General features: G+C 43.8%; 2 protein-coding genes across 9 annotated transcripts in view; one reads left to right on the top strand and one right to left on the bottom strand.

The window, feature by feature from the left end:
• MBTD1 (mbt domain containing 1) overlaps positions 1-7,744 on the bottom strand; it is a 64,825-nt gene extending 57,081 nt beyond the window's left edge. For 5 of the 8 annotated variants that reach the window (XM_060203759.1, XM_007525546.3, XM_060203761.1 and 2 more), the window contains exons 1-2: positions 7,353-7,576; positions 1,398-1,488 (exon numbers count right to left, since the gene is read on the bottom strand). The gene's annotated coding sequence lies outside the window, so the exon portion shown is untranslated. Of the gene's footprint in view, positions 1-1,397; positions 1,489-2,689; positions 2,835-7,352; positions 7,577-7,638 lie in introns of those variants that run through there. The other 3 variants (XM_060203760.1, XM_060203757.1, XM_060203758.1) reach the window with 2 other exon arrangements.
• Positions 7,745-8,114: 370 nt separating this feature from the next.
• Positions 8,115-12,757, top strand: part of UTP18 (UTP18 small subunit processome component) — a 32,465-nt gene continuing 27,822 nt past the window's right edge. The window contains exons 1-3 of the mRNA XM_007525545.3: positions 8,115-8,432; positions 10,968-11,080; positions 12,358-12,456. Of these exons, the coding sequence (XP_007525607.1) occupies positions 8,115-8,432; positions 10,968-11,080; positions 12,358-12,456 (530 nt within the window). The remainder of the gene's footprint in view (positions 8,433-10,967; positions 11,081-12,357; positions 12,457-12,757) is intronic.

Genomic DNA, 12,757 nt, shown 5'->3' on the forward strand with positions numbered 1-12,757 from the left:
TAAAACAACAAGGGCAACAAAAGGGAATAAAATAAAAATTAAAAAAAATTAAAAAAATATTTATAATAAAAAAATACTAGAATTTCATTTACCTATTGTAATTACCACTCTAGTAAGCTTTCTGCCTCATAGGTCAGGAAACAGCACAACAGACTTTGGTGCCTAAGGTTCAGAGGTCCCACGTTCAATCCCTAGTCCCACCATAAGCCAGAGTTGAACAATACTATGGTAAAAACACACATTAAACATTCTTCCTCATAATATCTATAAATTAAGATATAAACACAAACTTAATGATATTAATAACCAATCTAACAGAAAATATTTCAGTTGTAAGTGCAAAAAAATATAAATATATAACCAAAAGTATATAAATAAGCTCACCAGAAGTTAACCATTTTTTCAACATCTAGACTATAAGGTGCAGTGGCTGACATCACTTTCAAAGTTTTATATTCACTCATGGAATTTAAACTATGAATTCCCCCCTCCCCTTTTTTTTAAACCAGAGCACTGTTCAGCTCTGGCTTATGGTGGTGCGGGGGATTGAACCTGGAACTTCGAAGCCTCAGGTATGAGAGTCTGTTTGCATAACTATTATGCTATCTACCCTCCAACCAAAACTATGAATTTTAAAATTGTATGTATAAACTTGCAATGTTCAAAAGAAGAATAGAAGGAGCCAGGCAGTGGTGTACCTGGTTAAGTGCACATAAGTGCACAAAGCAAAAGGACCTGTGCAAGAATATGGGTTAGAGCTCTCTGGCTCCCTACCTGGAGGGGGTGGTCTGCAGTGTTTCTTTTTCTCTCTCCCTATCTCCTCCACCCCTCTCAAACTTGTGTCCCACCAAACAAGAAAATGGGCAAAAAAAGTAACAGATACCACATGATGATTGGACTCAGCAAAGGTAGAAAGCTAATTAGCTCTTACTAGTCTCTTTCTTATTCTAACATTGGATGGAAAGCAGTCTGGCACAGTGATGCAATTCACTGGCCTAGATAGCCTTTATTCTTAAGCTTACTATATGGAAGAAAATAAATGGCAAGATTTTGGATTACTGGGTCTTTGTTTCCCACAAGTTAAATATAAAAGAATAAATTCATGTCAGTGATATCATTAGAAGGAAAACTGAATGCAGTAATATACTGAATAACCTACCCAGAGAAACTGGAGGAAAAAAACGGGTTTGTGTGTGTGGGACATGAACAGAAAACAACATAAGAAATTTTAAGACTTAAAGCAACAATAAACAAAAAGAAGTTTTCTTTTTACTATAATAAATAAAATTTTCTGGTCTCTTGGGTTCAAGTTTTGGTTATATCATTAAAACTCAGGATGTAACAATTACTTAGGTCTCAAACTTCCTTTTTTTCTTAGTAAGGAAAATACCACTTACCACACAGGAATGACGTATAAAATAATTCACATGAGTAGGCCTTCAGTTCTTCAAAAGAAAGCTATGAATCCTTAAGTATGAACCTGAAAAGCTAATTAAAAACAAGATAACCATGTCAAAATGAAGTCTAAAACACACAACAGCATCAGGGATCTTAAGATTTTATCAGGGACTGAGGAGCTATCATAATGGTTATGCAAAAAAACAAGAACAAAAACAAACAAAAAAAGTTATATCTTAGCATCCAAGATTCCAAGTTCAACCCCCAGCATGACCAGAGATGAGCAGTGTTCTTACAAAAACAACAACAAAAACAAACAGCACTGTTATTGATTCTATATGTAAAATTCTAAACAAAAGAATTCATACTAATATTGGGACTGTAATACAAATAAGTTTGACTAATCAAATAAGATCATTTGTTAATATATTAATATAGTGGAACGAAGCTAAACAGGTTATTCAGAGTCATGTTGATTCTATACAACCTGAAAACATTTTGATTTCCTCTTGGTATTTAGAGCTTTTAAAAAATGTACTTGAATTGGTTTGCTCAAAAACTATTAAGAGCCTATATATATCTTTATTTATTTATTGGATAGAGACAGTCAGAAATTGAGAGGAAGGCAGAGAAACAGAGAGACACCTGCAAACACTGCTTCACCACTTGCAAAGCTTTCCCCCTACAGGTGGGGACCAGGGGCTTGAACCTGGGCCCTTGTGCATTGTTAACATGTGCACTAAACCAGGTGCACCACCACTAGGCCCCGGTTTGCTCAAAAACATAACAATAATTATAAGTTACTAATAACATGACCATAATAGAGGGTTGAATACACACACACACAGATCAGCTCTCTGATGTATAAAACCTGAATCTAGGGAGTCGGGTGGTAGCGCAGCAGGTTAAGTGCAGGTGGTACAAAGCGCCAAGAGTAAGGATTCCCACCTGCAGGGGAGTCACTTCACAAGTGGTGAAGCGGGTCTGCAGGTGTCTTTCTCTGCTCCTCTCTGTCTTCCCCTCCTCCCTCCATTTCTCTGTCCTATCTAAGAATGATGACCTCAACAATAACTACAACAAAACAACAATGGCAACAAAAGAAAATAAATATTAAAAAAAACCTTTAAACAAAATCTGAATCTAGCTTGAGTTTTGATAGGTGGTATTGTCCAAAGCTTACTGATAAGTATATAGAAATATAAAAACTGTTTAACTTATATTAAAATAAATGTCAGACTTAATAGTGTATCCTACAAGTAGACTGCAAACTATAAAGAAATGGGGTGGTCACCTGGTTAAGTGCACAAGTTACTATGCACAAGGACCCAGGTTCGAGTCTTGGGTCCCCACCTGCAGGTGGAGCAGTGCTGCAGGTATCGTTTCTTCTCTCCCTCCCCCGCTCTTTATTCTGAGAAAAGGTAAAGAAAAAAAAATCCTAAATAGGTAAAAAAGAGAAATAGGTCAAATAGTGTCAGAGATAAGAAATTACTAAGTTAATCAGCAGATATTATATAACCAGTTGCACACTAAATATGAGTTACTATAGTTAAAAGGTTAAAGAAAAGGGTCTTGGGATGATATTTCAACCAATTTTTGTGTTTTAGATTTTTCTTATATAACATGGATAGAAAACCTGGGAGGAAGGGCTGATGTTTGGTCCGTATTTTAGATTCAAGAAAATGAGGTTGAAGTGGCTAGGCAATTTGTGTAAGGTCAGGAGTTGGCAGAGCTACAGTCTAGCCAGTTTGTCAGTTTTGCACACGGCTCACTTCAATACTACAAGTTATCATTACTAAAGTTGAGAACTTAAGTGAGGTCAGAAACTTTCTAATGCAGTGTCTCCCTAATCTGATAAAAACACTGAAAATGGGGCTGGGCGGTGGTGCACCTGGTTAAGCACACACACTACAGTGCACAAGGACCCAGGTTCAAGCCCCTGGTCCCCACCTGCAGGGGGGGGAAGCTTCACAAGTGGTGATGTAGGGCTTGCAGGCATCTCTCTCTCCCTATTTTCCCCTTCCCTCTTGATTTCTGTCTCTATCCAATAATACCTTTAAAAAAAAAAAAAAGCTCAAAACAGGTGAGCTGGGTTGGGTGCACAACGTATGAAACACAAGAACCTGTACAAGGATCCTGTTCGAGCCCTCGGTTCCCCACCTGCAGGGGAGGTCACTTCACAAGCAGGTCTGCAGGTGTCTTTCTCCCTATCTTTCCTTCCCCTCTCAATTTCTCTCTGTCCTACCTAAAAAATAGCCACAGGAGCAGTGGACCCATAGTGCAGGCAATAATCCTGGAGGCAAAAAACAAACAAACAAACAAAAACCCCAAAACAAACAAAACACCACTGAAAAGATTCCAAGGCTCCATTGTAAACATGCTAATTACCTCCAGGTGAGAAAAGTCTGTTTTCTTCTTTCCCTCTTATCACCTGTTTTCTTCTATGCATCTTACATATTAATGATTTACAGTACAGTTACTGACAAATGGGTATAATTTCTCATCTCACCATGATAGGAGCTTGAAGGCATCATATTAAGTAAGTTAAGCCAAAAGATTCCTATTTTAACAAAGCCTGAAGGGGTGATTCTAGTGATTAGTGGAAACTTTGAAAATACTTTTCTGTATCTGTACATTCAACATATTAAAATCTACACAGAACAAACCAACAAAACACTGGTTCCTTGGTTATACTATGTTTTAATTAAATGCTCAAAAGTTACACATGGCTACCAGAGGGTACACATATGGGACACTTCACTCACCACAGAAAGTTTTATTGGACAATGCTGATTCAGACCGACCCTTGACTGTGAAGCAGAGAAATGAGGCAGAAGGTATTATTATTTTTTAATCCAACAACTACTATGAAGCTAATCAGTGGCAGAATGAGACTCTAACCTAGCCTCACAGTGTCCCTTTTATCACTTTATCCCACCTCATGGTCAGGGTTCATTAAGGTGGGTATTTTCCCCCACCTTACAGGAAAACAAGAATTGTAAAACTGTGAGGGGGAGATTTTTTCTATAAAAAGTAATCTGTTTAGACAGTTGAGGATAGCCTGAAATATGGAACTATATCTTAGTACTCTGGTTTTTTAAAAAAAAAATTTTTTTTAATTTTACTTATTTATTCTGGATAGAGACAGAAAGAATTTGAGGAGGGAGGGGGCTAGAGATACCTGCTTCACTGCTTGTGAAGCAACTCCCCTGCAGGTAGGGAGCCAGGGGCTTGAACCCGGATCCTTTCGCTTCTTATGCTTTGCTACCTGCGCTTAACCTGCTGTGCTACTGCAGACTCCTGGAGCTAGTTTCCTTCAATTTTATTTTTTGTCACCAGGGTCATTACATGGACTCAGTGCTGGCACTATGAAATCATAGCTGCCAGTGACCATTTTTCCTTTTCTGTTTGTTTACTTAGGACAGAGAGAAATTGAGAGAGGACTGGGAGAAAAAGGGAGAGAAAGACACCTGTAGACCTGCTTTCCTGCTAGCGAAGTGGACCCCCTGCAGGTAGAGGAGCTGTGATGAACCCAGGTCCTTGAACTCTGTAATATCTGGTGGGCCACTACCTGCCGCCGCCCGCCCCCCCTTCAGCTTTTTTAAGTCTTTTCCTCCTCATTATCCTGATTTTGAAAATATTTCTTTTGGAACTTTGTGACCAATGACAAACTTTAACTGGCTTACCTTAAAGTTATAAATGTGAAAAGTTTTAACACATTTTCAAGATGTAATAAGGAGTAATAAGCGGTTATTAGAGAATATCGATTTAACTAATTTTAGAATGTGGTTACTCAAAACTACTGAGTACTCTTGGCTTTAGTAATTATGTGGTTTAGTATTTACAACATTAATATTTTGTTTTCTTACCTTCCCTAACAACTTGTTTTAAAACAAGTTTTCTTTACCAATTTAATTGAGACTCGAACCATGTGAACATTAAAAGGTTTAGACACTAATCATGTCAACGTAAAGCTAGTCCTAATATGTAGTGTATTCTTTAGAAATAAAACCAGTTATTCCTGTTTAGTTTGTTTAGAATGCAAATGTCTCCAAAGTAGTCAACTTAAGTCATGACAATTCATGTTTAAAGTAAACAGGACAGTAACTTGGAGCTGCCTATTAAAAACTTTAAATTCAGACTAATACAACTCAATTTTTTTCAAGTATTTTGTATTCATTTTCATATTAATTCTTGGTGATCAGTGTCAAGAGGAAATACTGCCATGTCCAAGTATGTATGAAACTAAAAAACTGGATAGCTACAAAGCATAAAATACTTATTTGTGAGTTTTTGCTGTAATTTGAAAGGTACTCAAAAATCTTTAGTATGGGTCTCTAGAAAAAAAAAAAGTCTAACACACTAGAGTTAAAATTTCTACATCATATAGGAGAAAAGAAAAAGAGCCTGTCTTCTAACATTTTAAATAGAGGGCTAAGAGTCTGAAGTGAAATTTATTCCCTGGTTTGGAGGCCAGATCCATGACATCTACATTTTAGCTGTTATGTCTTGACTCCCACACTTGACCGTATTAGGAAAAAGAAAACACGTGCCCCCAAGATTGTTAACCTAATAAAACTACTTTTAGAGGCAGCTCTCCAGGTGAACAGCATTAGCGAAACACTAAGTGGTAAAAGTAGAAACTAAAATATATCAACTACTGATTTAAAGCACTGATGCATATGGGTAAAAAGAACACTGCAAATATTAAAGTGCTGTAAAAAAAAAAAAAAGCTACATCTCAGAGCTGGGGCGGGGGCGAGGCAGGGATCCTCAGCCATATTGAAAGGAACATACAGATGTTTCGATCAGTTTCAGTTGCTCCATGAGGCAGCTTTAGAGATCCTTAGGGAAAGTGATTTAGGTAACAAGCAAATGTGCTGTTGGGAGAGGAACATTACGGAGATGAAGTCTAACGTCCAAAAGAAAAAAAAAAATGGACTAAGAGAAAACTGTCACGAAAACCCCAAGCTTCCGGATAGAAAAATATCAACCGTTCTCAAAACGACACAAAACCCAGCCAAAGTTTTCAGCTGGCCTTTCCCCTCTCTCAAATCCTCCACTTCCCTGCTGTTCTTTCTTGGCACACAAAATACATAGGCCAGTGAGCGGTGGGGTGGTTGAGGAGGATGTGAGAGAAAATTTGAGAAGTTACAAAAAAAAAAAAAAAAAAAAAAGGAGCAACTTCCGAGCGAGCCAGCGAGCGCATGAATGAGACTGCAGGGTCTCACCCGGGCTCAGGACGAGCTGTCCCCGGCGGCCGCTTAAGGAAAAGCCGGGCGACCTCCCACTTGTCAGAGAGGTTGCGGAAGGGGGACGGCTGCTTTGGGGTGACCTCTACAGTCTCTTCCGACTGAGACGTTGGGCTTCTGATGTCACAAAAGCAGGACGGTGGCGTCGCCGGAGCCCACCGACTCAGAACCCGGGCCCGGGACAGCGGCCCCGTCCCGCCGCCCTCCCGCACGTGCCCACCCCGCCCCCTTCCCACGCTCCCACCTCCACGTGGGGAGCCTCGCGCTCGCCCCGAGCCGGCTCCGGCCAAACTCTCCCCCGGCGGGGGCCCGGGGGTGGGGAGTGGAGCCCCCGCTCGCCCACCCTGGACCGCAGAGAGAAAGGAAAAGTCTCCAGTCTACCTCCCCCCACCCTCCCCGAGCACAGCTGAAAAGGAAGGGGGTCCCGGGGTGGTGGTGGGAGAGGCGGGACCCGGAGCAAAACTTTCTCCTAAAAATTGTTCCCGAGTGCCGGGGGTTGAGAAAGGAGCCCGGGTGGGGGGAGGGGAGCCCCTGAATCGTTTAACGGCCGGTAGGGGGAGGGGGGCTCCGGAGGTGATGGGGGCGGGGGATGGGGAAGCGGGGCCTGGGAGCTGGGTCAAGAGAACTGCGGGGCTTCCTGGGCTCGGGGAGCTGCAGGCGTCCCCCCATCTGGCACACAAAGCGGCTGCCGCGCTCGGCTCTCACCAGATCCTTTGTGTTTTCCATCAGGGCCTCATGGGTAGGGGTTGTCCGTGCTCCCCGGGCCCGCGGCGCCCCCTCCCCGAGCTAGGGGGTAGGCGCCTCTCCCCGGGACTACCGCGATTACAGGGGGGCCCTGCTTGGGCCCAGACTGGTGGCGGCTACGGCAGCCCCCGGATTTCCCCCCTTTAACTCGGGTGGCCCCAGGATATCAACAACATTAGCATAGCCCTCCCTCCCCAGCGCGCCTGCGCCGTGACCCGCGCCCCGATTGGCCCACTTCCCTACATACCCTCCTTTCTCTCTTCCAGCGTGGGACCCTCGGCAGGCTCCGTACTCTAAGGGACGTACCAAGACGGAGGGGTGGGAGAGGCAACTGGGGGGGGGGGCGTGTGAGGCCGAGGGGTGGGAAAGTCAGGAGGAAGAGTGGGAAGTCTCATTCGGCCACATCACTTTATACTCCGGCTTTCTCGCTGTCCTTTGAATGAAGTCGCCGCGGCGAAGTTGTGTTGGAAACGATTTTCCACTCCAGTCACGCCGCTTCCCCCTCCACCCGGAAGATCGGCCCTCCTTGAGGAACTCCCACACGGGGAGGGGCGTGCGAGAGGAGTGGGCGTGACGTAGAGAGCTTGTGCGGGTCACGTGCTAAGAGGCCGCGCAGCCTCCTTCCGGGCCCCCGGGGCCTCAGCAACGGCGGAAAGCCAGACGCCCCGGCGCACGCGTAGTCGGTTGCCACGTGAGCGCCTGCGTTGTTTCTCCAACCCAAAGATGCCGCCGCAACGGAGAAGCCGGGCGAAACCGGGCCAGAGACCCCGGGCCAAGCCGGACCGAAAAGCAGGAGCAAGGCCGGGAGGGCCGCCCCGAACGGCTGCTCCTTCATCCCAGCGGAAACCGCCGGCCCGGCCGAAAGCCGCGGCCACCGCGATCTCAGTCGCGGCGGCGGAGGAGGAGAGGCGGCTCCGTCAGAGGAACCGCCTGGCGCTGGAGGAGGACAAGCCGGCCGTGGAGCGGTGCCTGGAAGAGCTGGTCTTCGGCGACGTCGAGGACGATGAGGACGCGCTGCTGCAGCGCCTACGGGGCCCGCGGGTGAGGGCGGCGGGAGCCCAGGGTTCGGGCGCGCTCGGGCGGGGCGCGCGGCGAGCGGCGAGCCTCTGGGGGCGGAGCTTGGGCGACCTGCGGCCGCGGGCGCGCTCAAGTGGGGGGAGCGGGGCGTTGTGGCGCGAGGGGCCGGGCTGCGAAGGTCCCGGGAGCGCTTGGCGGCGCCCTGTCCCACCGGGGTGCGGGGTGCAGGGTGCGGGCCACGGCGCCCGGCGTCCAGGTGGCGTTCGGCGTGGCCGTGTGGCCGGCCGGCGCCGGCGCTGCCCGTCGCGCCTCAGCCCCGCTGGGCTCTGCTCACTTTCCCCCCCTTCGTGGTAATTCGATCTTCTGTTTTCTCCTCTGCGGTGACGCAGGGGCCCGGGAACCAGTGTTTTAGCAGTCGCCCCCAAGTAATTGACAAGCTAACTTTTGAGAATGACCGTGACTGCTGTGTGAGCTGTCGAGTGCCAGACATTTTGACTGATTAATTGTAACTTTTTTAGATTTGCGTTTGATGAGGGAGTTTCACAGAAGGCAGAGAGAGGAGAGAGCGCGCCCCAAGAAAAGCAGCACTCCGGCAGATGCGATCTTGAAGGGTTGAACTGGGAACCTCGGGCCTAAGAGTGATTTTCTATTAGTTGAGCCATTTCCCCAGCCGCTAACTGTATGTTTATGTGTGTGTATGATTTTTAATTTGGATAGAGTCAGAGAAATTGCGAGGGCAGGGAGAGATGGGGAGAGAGAGACACACACCTGCAGCTCGTGAGCCTTTCCCCCTGCAGTTGGGGACCAGGGGCTTGAACCCAGGTCCTTGCACACTGTAATGTGTGCTCTCCGTCAGGTGCGCCACCGCCTGGCCCCTGCGACCTGGATATTTTTTTTTATTACTTCTTTTAACATCTGTCAGATTTTGCTTCTAAATAGGAATCCCTGGGCAATGTTGTAGGCATTGGAGGAGATACAGTATTGGACAAAAAGTAACAACTCCCTCAGGGGATTAGCGCAGTCTGTGAAAAATGAAGTATGCCAGTGACAAATGCCCAGAGGGAAAACGTGGAAAACAAGGTGGTGAATGTGTGCTTGGAGATGACTTGTTAAATTTTACATGAGGTGACCAAACAAAGCCTCCTTGATACATTATTCAGTTTGATAAATGAGTGTGAGTCTGGCAAGTATTGCCAGGCTCTCTATGGTGTGCTTGTGTAAAAAGCTGCAGAAATTTAGCGGAGAAATACAGAATTTATACTGGAAAAATAGTGAAATGTGTCAGTATTAAAATGAAGAAAAGCATTAGTCTAAGATTTAAATGGACGTTATTGGCTTTGAAGAGTCTGGCTTTTTAGGTTTCTAGTAGAGTAGCTAGAGTTCTTTTTTATTTTTTTGGTGGCCATTTTTCTTTTTTCTTTTTACTTGATAAGACAAATTGAAAGGGGAGCGAGAGATAGAGACATCTGCAGACTTGTCTCGCTGCCCCTGGAGCTTCCCTCCTGTAGGTAAGGAGCTGGAGGGCTGGAACCTCGTTGGTAATGTGTGCTTTGAATCAGGTGTGCCACAGCCCAGTCCCCCACCCCCATGTGGATATTTCTTTTAGGTGATTTTAGGAAAGCTTAAACTCAGTTCAGGAAATCTGGATTTACTTTTTTTTTTTTCTTTACTGGGGGATTAATGTTTTACGGTTGTCAGTAAATACAATAGTTTGTACATGTGTTCCAGGACCTGAACTCTTTTCCTCCCCCCCATCCCAGAGTCTTTTACTTTGGTGCAACACTCTGGATTTACTTTTTTTTTTTTAAATTTCCATTGTTGTTGTTATTATTTTTATAAATATTTTTTATATTTATTCCCTTTTGTTGCCCTTTTTGTTTTATTGTTGTAGTTATTGTTGTTATTGACGTCATTGTTGGATGGGACAGAGAGAAATGGAGAGATGGGGAGACAAAGAATGACACCTGCAGACCCGCTTCACCGCTTGTGAAGCGACCGCCCAGCAGGTGGGGAGCCAGGGCCTCGAACCCGATCTTGCACCATGTGCGCTTGTGCGCTTAACCCGCTGTGCTACTGCCCGACCCCCTCCTCCATTATTATTATTATTTTATTTATAAAAAGGAAACATTGACAAAACCATAGGATGACTTTCTCTTCCCAACAGTTCCGTCATGCAGATGCTGCCACTTTGTATTATCTCATTTTCTGTTACTGACTGGTAGCATTTCAACCCATTCTTCACAGAGAACTGCAAAAATACAGCAATGTGAAACAAAATGAATTAATTTTTATTTTATTGATAGATGCTTATCTTTTTTTTAGAGACAAATGGAGAGGGAAGGGGGTTAGAGAGGGAGAGAGACACCTGCAGCCCTGCTTCACCACTTCTGAAGTTTCCCCACTGCGGATGGGGGGTTGGGGGTCCTCCAACCCAGATCCTTGTGCACTTCACCTGGTGTGCCTTCATCCAGCCCCTCAAAGTATTCCTGTAACTCACCTCACCATAAGACGTGTATCTGACACTAAAACTCAGTGCTTGAAGGTGTTTTGCCTTTTTAGGTTCAAGTACAGGAAGACTTGGATGACTCTGAAGTGGAGAATGAAGCAAAAGATAATTTTCTGCCTCAAAGAAAACCAGTTTGGGTGGACGAAGAAGATGAAGATGAGGAAATGCAAGTTGCCTAAGTTTTCTTCCAGATGCGTTCTTGGTGCTTTAAAAGTTAAAGATTTTAAGAAGTTTTTGTTTAAAAATTTGAAATTACATCAATATTTGAAAAATATGAGAGGAAGAATCACCTGTTAATATGCTGACATTATTTCCCTTTCTTTTATAATGCTGTGTTGGGTGGTTAAGAACACACAGTGTTTGTTGTCAGTCTTGGTTGACTTTCTAGTTTGGCCAGCTTTTAACTGATCATGGGCCTTAGGAACCCACATCTTTTCTTTTGTAAAATGATATAATGGCAACTATATTAAAATGTTCTTGAGATTAAAGGAAATGTCTTACAGAGCTCTAAGTATAAGACCTGAAACCGAATGAAGTCAAAAAGAGTTCTTAGTACCTATAGTATGTAACTGCATAGATGAGATTGTATAGCAAGCATTTCTCACAACAACTCAGTAGGACTGGGAGGGCTCAGGCTCAATCTCTGACACCACTATATACTAGTGTCTGATCAAAATGAAACAAACAAACAAACAAAAAAAACCTGTATAAACCTGTTAAAATGGATGTAGTAAAGTCTCTTGTGTATGTTAACTTTTACAGTGCATTAACCATAGTTAGCATAGTTAACAGTTGGAAGGATACATAGATTTTTCTTATATCTCCTTTATGAGATTAATGTTGAGATAGACATCTTTCTGTGTAAACCTTTCTTTGTGCTTCCCTTCAGCTTTAAGAGTCATTGAACTAGAAGTACCTAAAATCCACAGATATTTTAAGGCTTTTAAAAAATACCATGATGGGGGTTGGGCGGTAGCACAGTGCGTTAAGCGCATGTGGCACAAAGTGCAAGGACCAGTTCGAGCCCCCGGCTCCCCAGCTGTAGGGGAGTCCCTTCACAGGCGGTGAAGCAGGTCTGCAGGTGTCTTTCTCTCCCCCTCTGTCTTCCCCTCCTCTCTCCATTTCTCTCTGTTCTATCCAACAACGAATGACATCAACAATAACAATAACAACAAGGCTATAACAAGGGCAACAAAAGGGGGGAAAAGGGCCTCCAGGAGCAGTGGATTCATGGTGTAGGCACTGAGCCCCAGCAGTAACCTTGGAGGCAAAAAAAAAATATATCATGATAAAGCCTGGACATAAGATCTTACTGATTTACCTTCCCACGTAAAGGTATCCAGGCCCTGTGAAGCATTTCCCTGGTCAGAGATAACTAGTTATATTGATTCTTTACTAGAAGTTGAAAGCATGCTATTTTTTTTTTTAAATATATATATATAGGGTTGAGATGGTGAACAATCGATTTCGTAAAAATATGATGAAAAATTCCACTGAAAACAAACTTTCAAAGGACAAGCTTCAACAGAGACTTAAAGAAGAGTAAGTGCCCTTTTTCACATGGTTTACTAAGAGTTACTTTCTAACTGATAGTTTATTTTGATTTACTTAACCAATCTTAGGATATAATATAGTTAGATTTCAATAGTTAGATTTCCTTTTTGAAGGTGTAAAATCAGTACTACTGGGAGAGATGATTAAATTTTGTTATCTTGAGTTGAAATAACTAAGTTTTAGTAATTTGAAGGGATAGGGAATACAGCAGTTATCAAAATACTTGGTAGTAAAATGTAATCTCACTACCAGGTATAATTTAAATTTTTTTACCACCTGGTATAAGTAA

The sequence above is a fragment of the Erinaceus europaeus genome, chromosome 12, assembly GCF_950295315.1.
Source record: "Erinaceus europaeus chromosome 12, mEriEur2.1, whole genome shotgun sequence".
NCBI lineage: Eukaryota > Metazoa > Chordata > Mammalia > Eulipotyphla > Erinaceidae > Erinaceus > Erinaceus europaeus.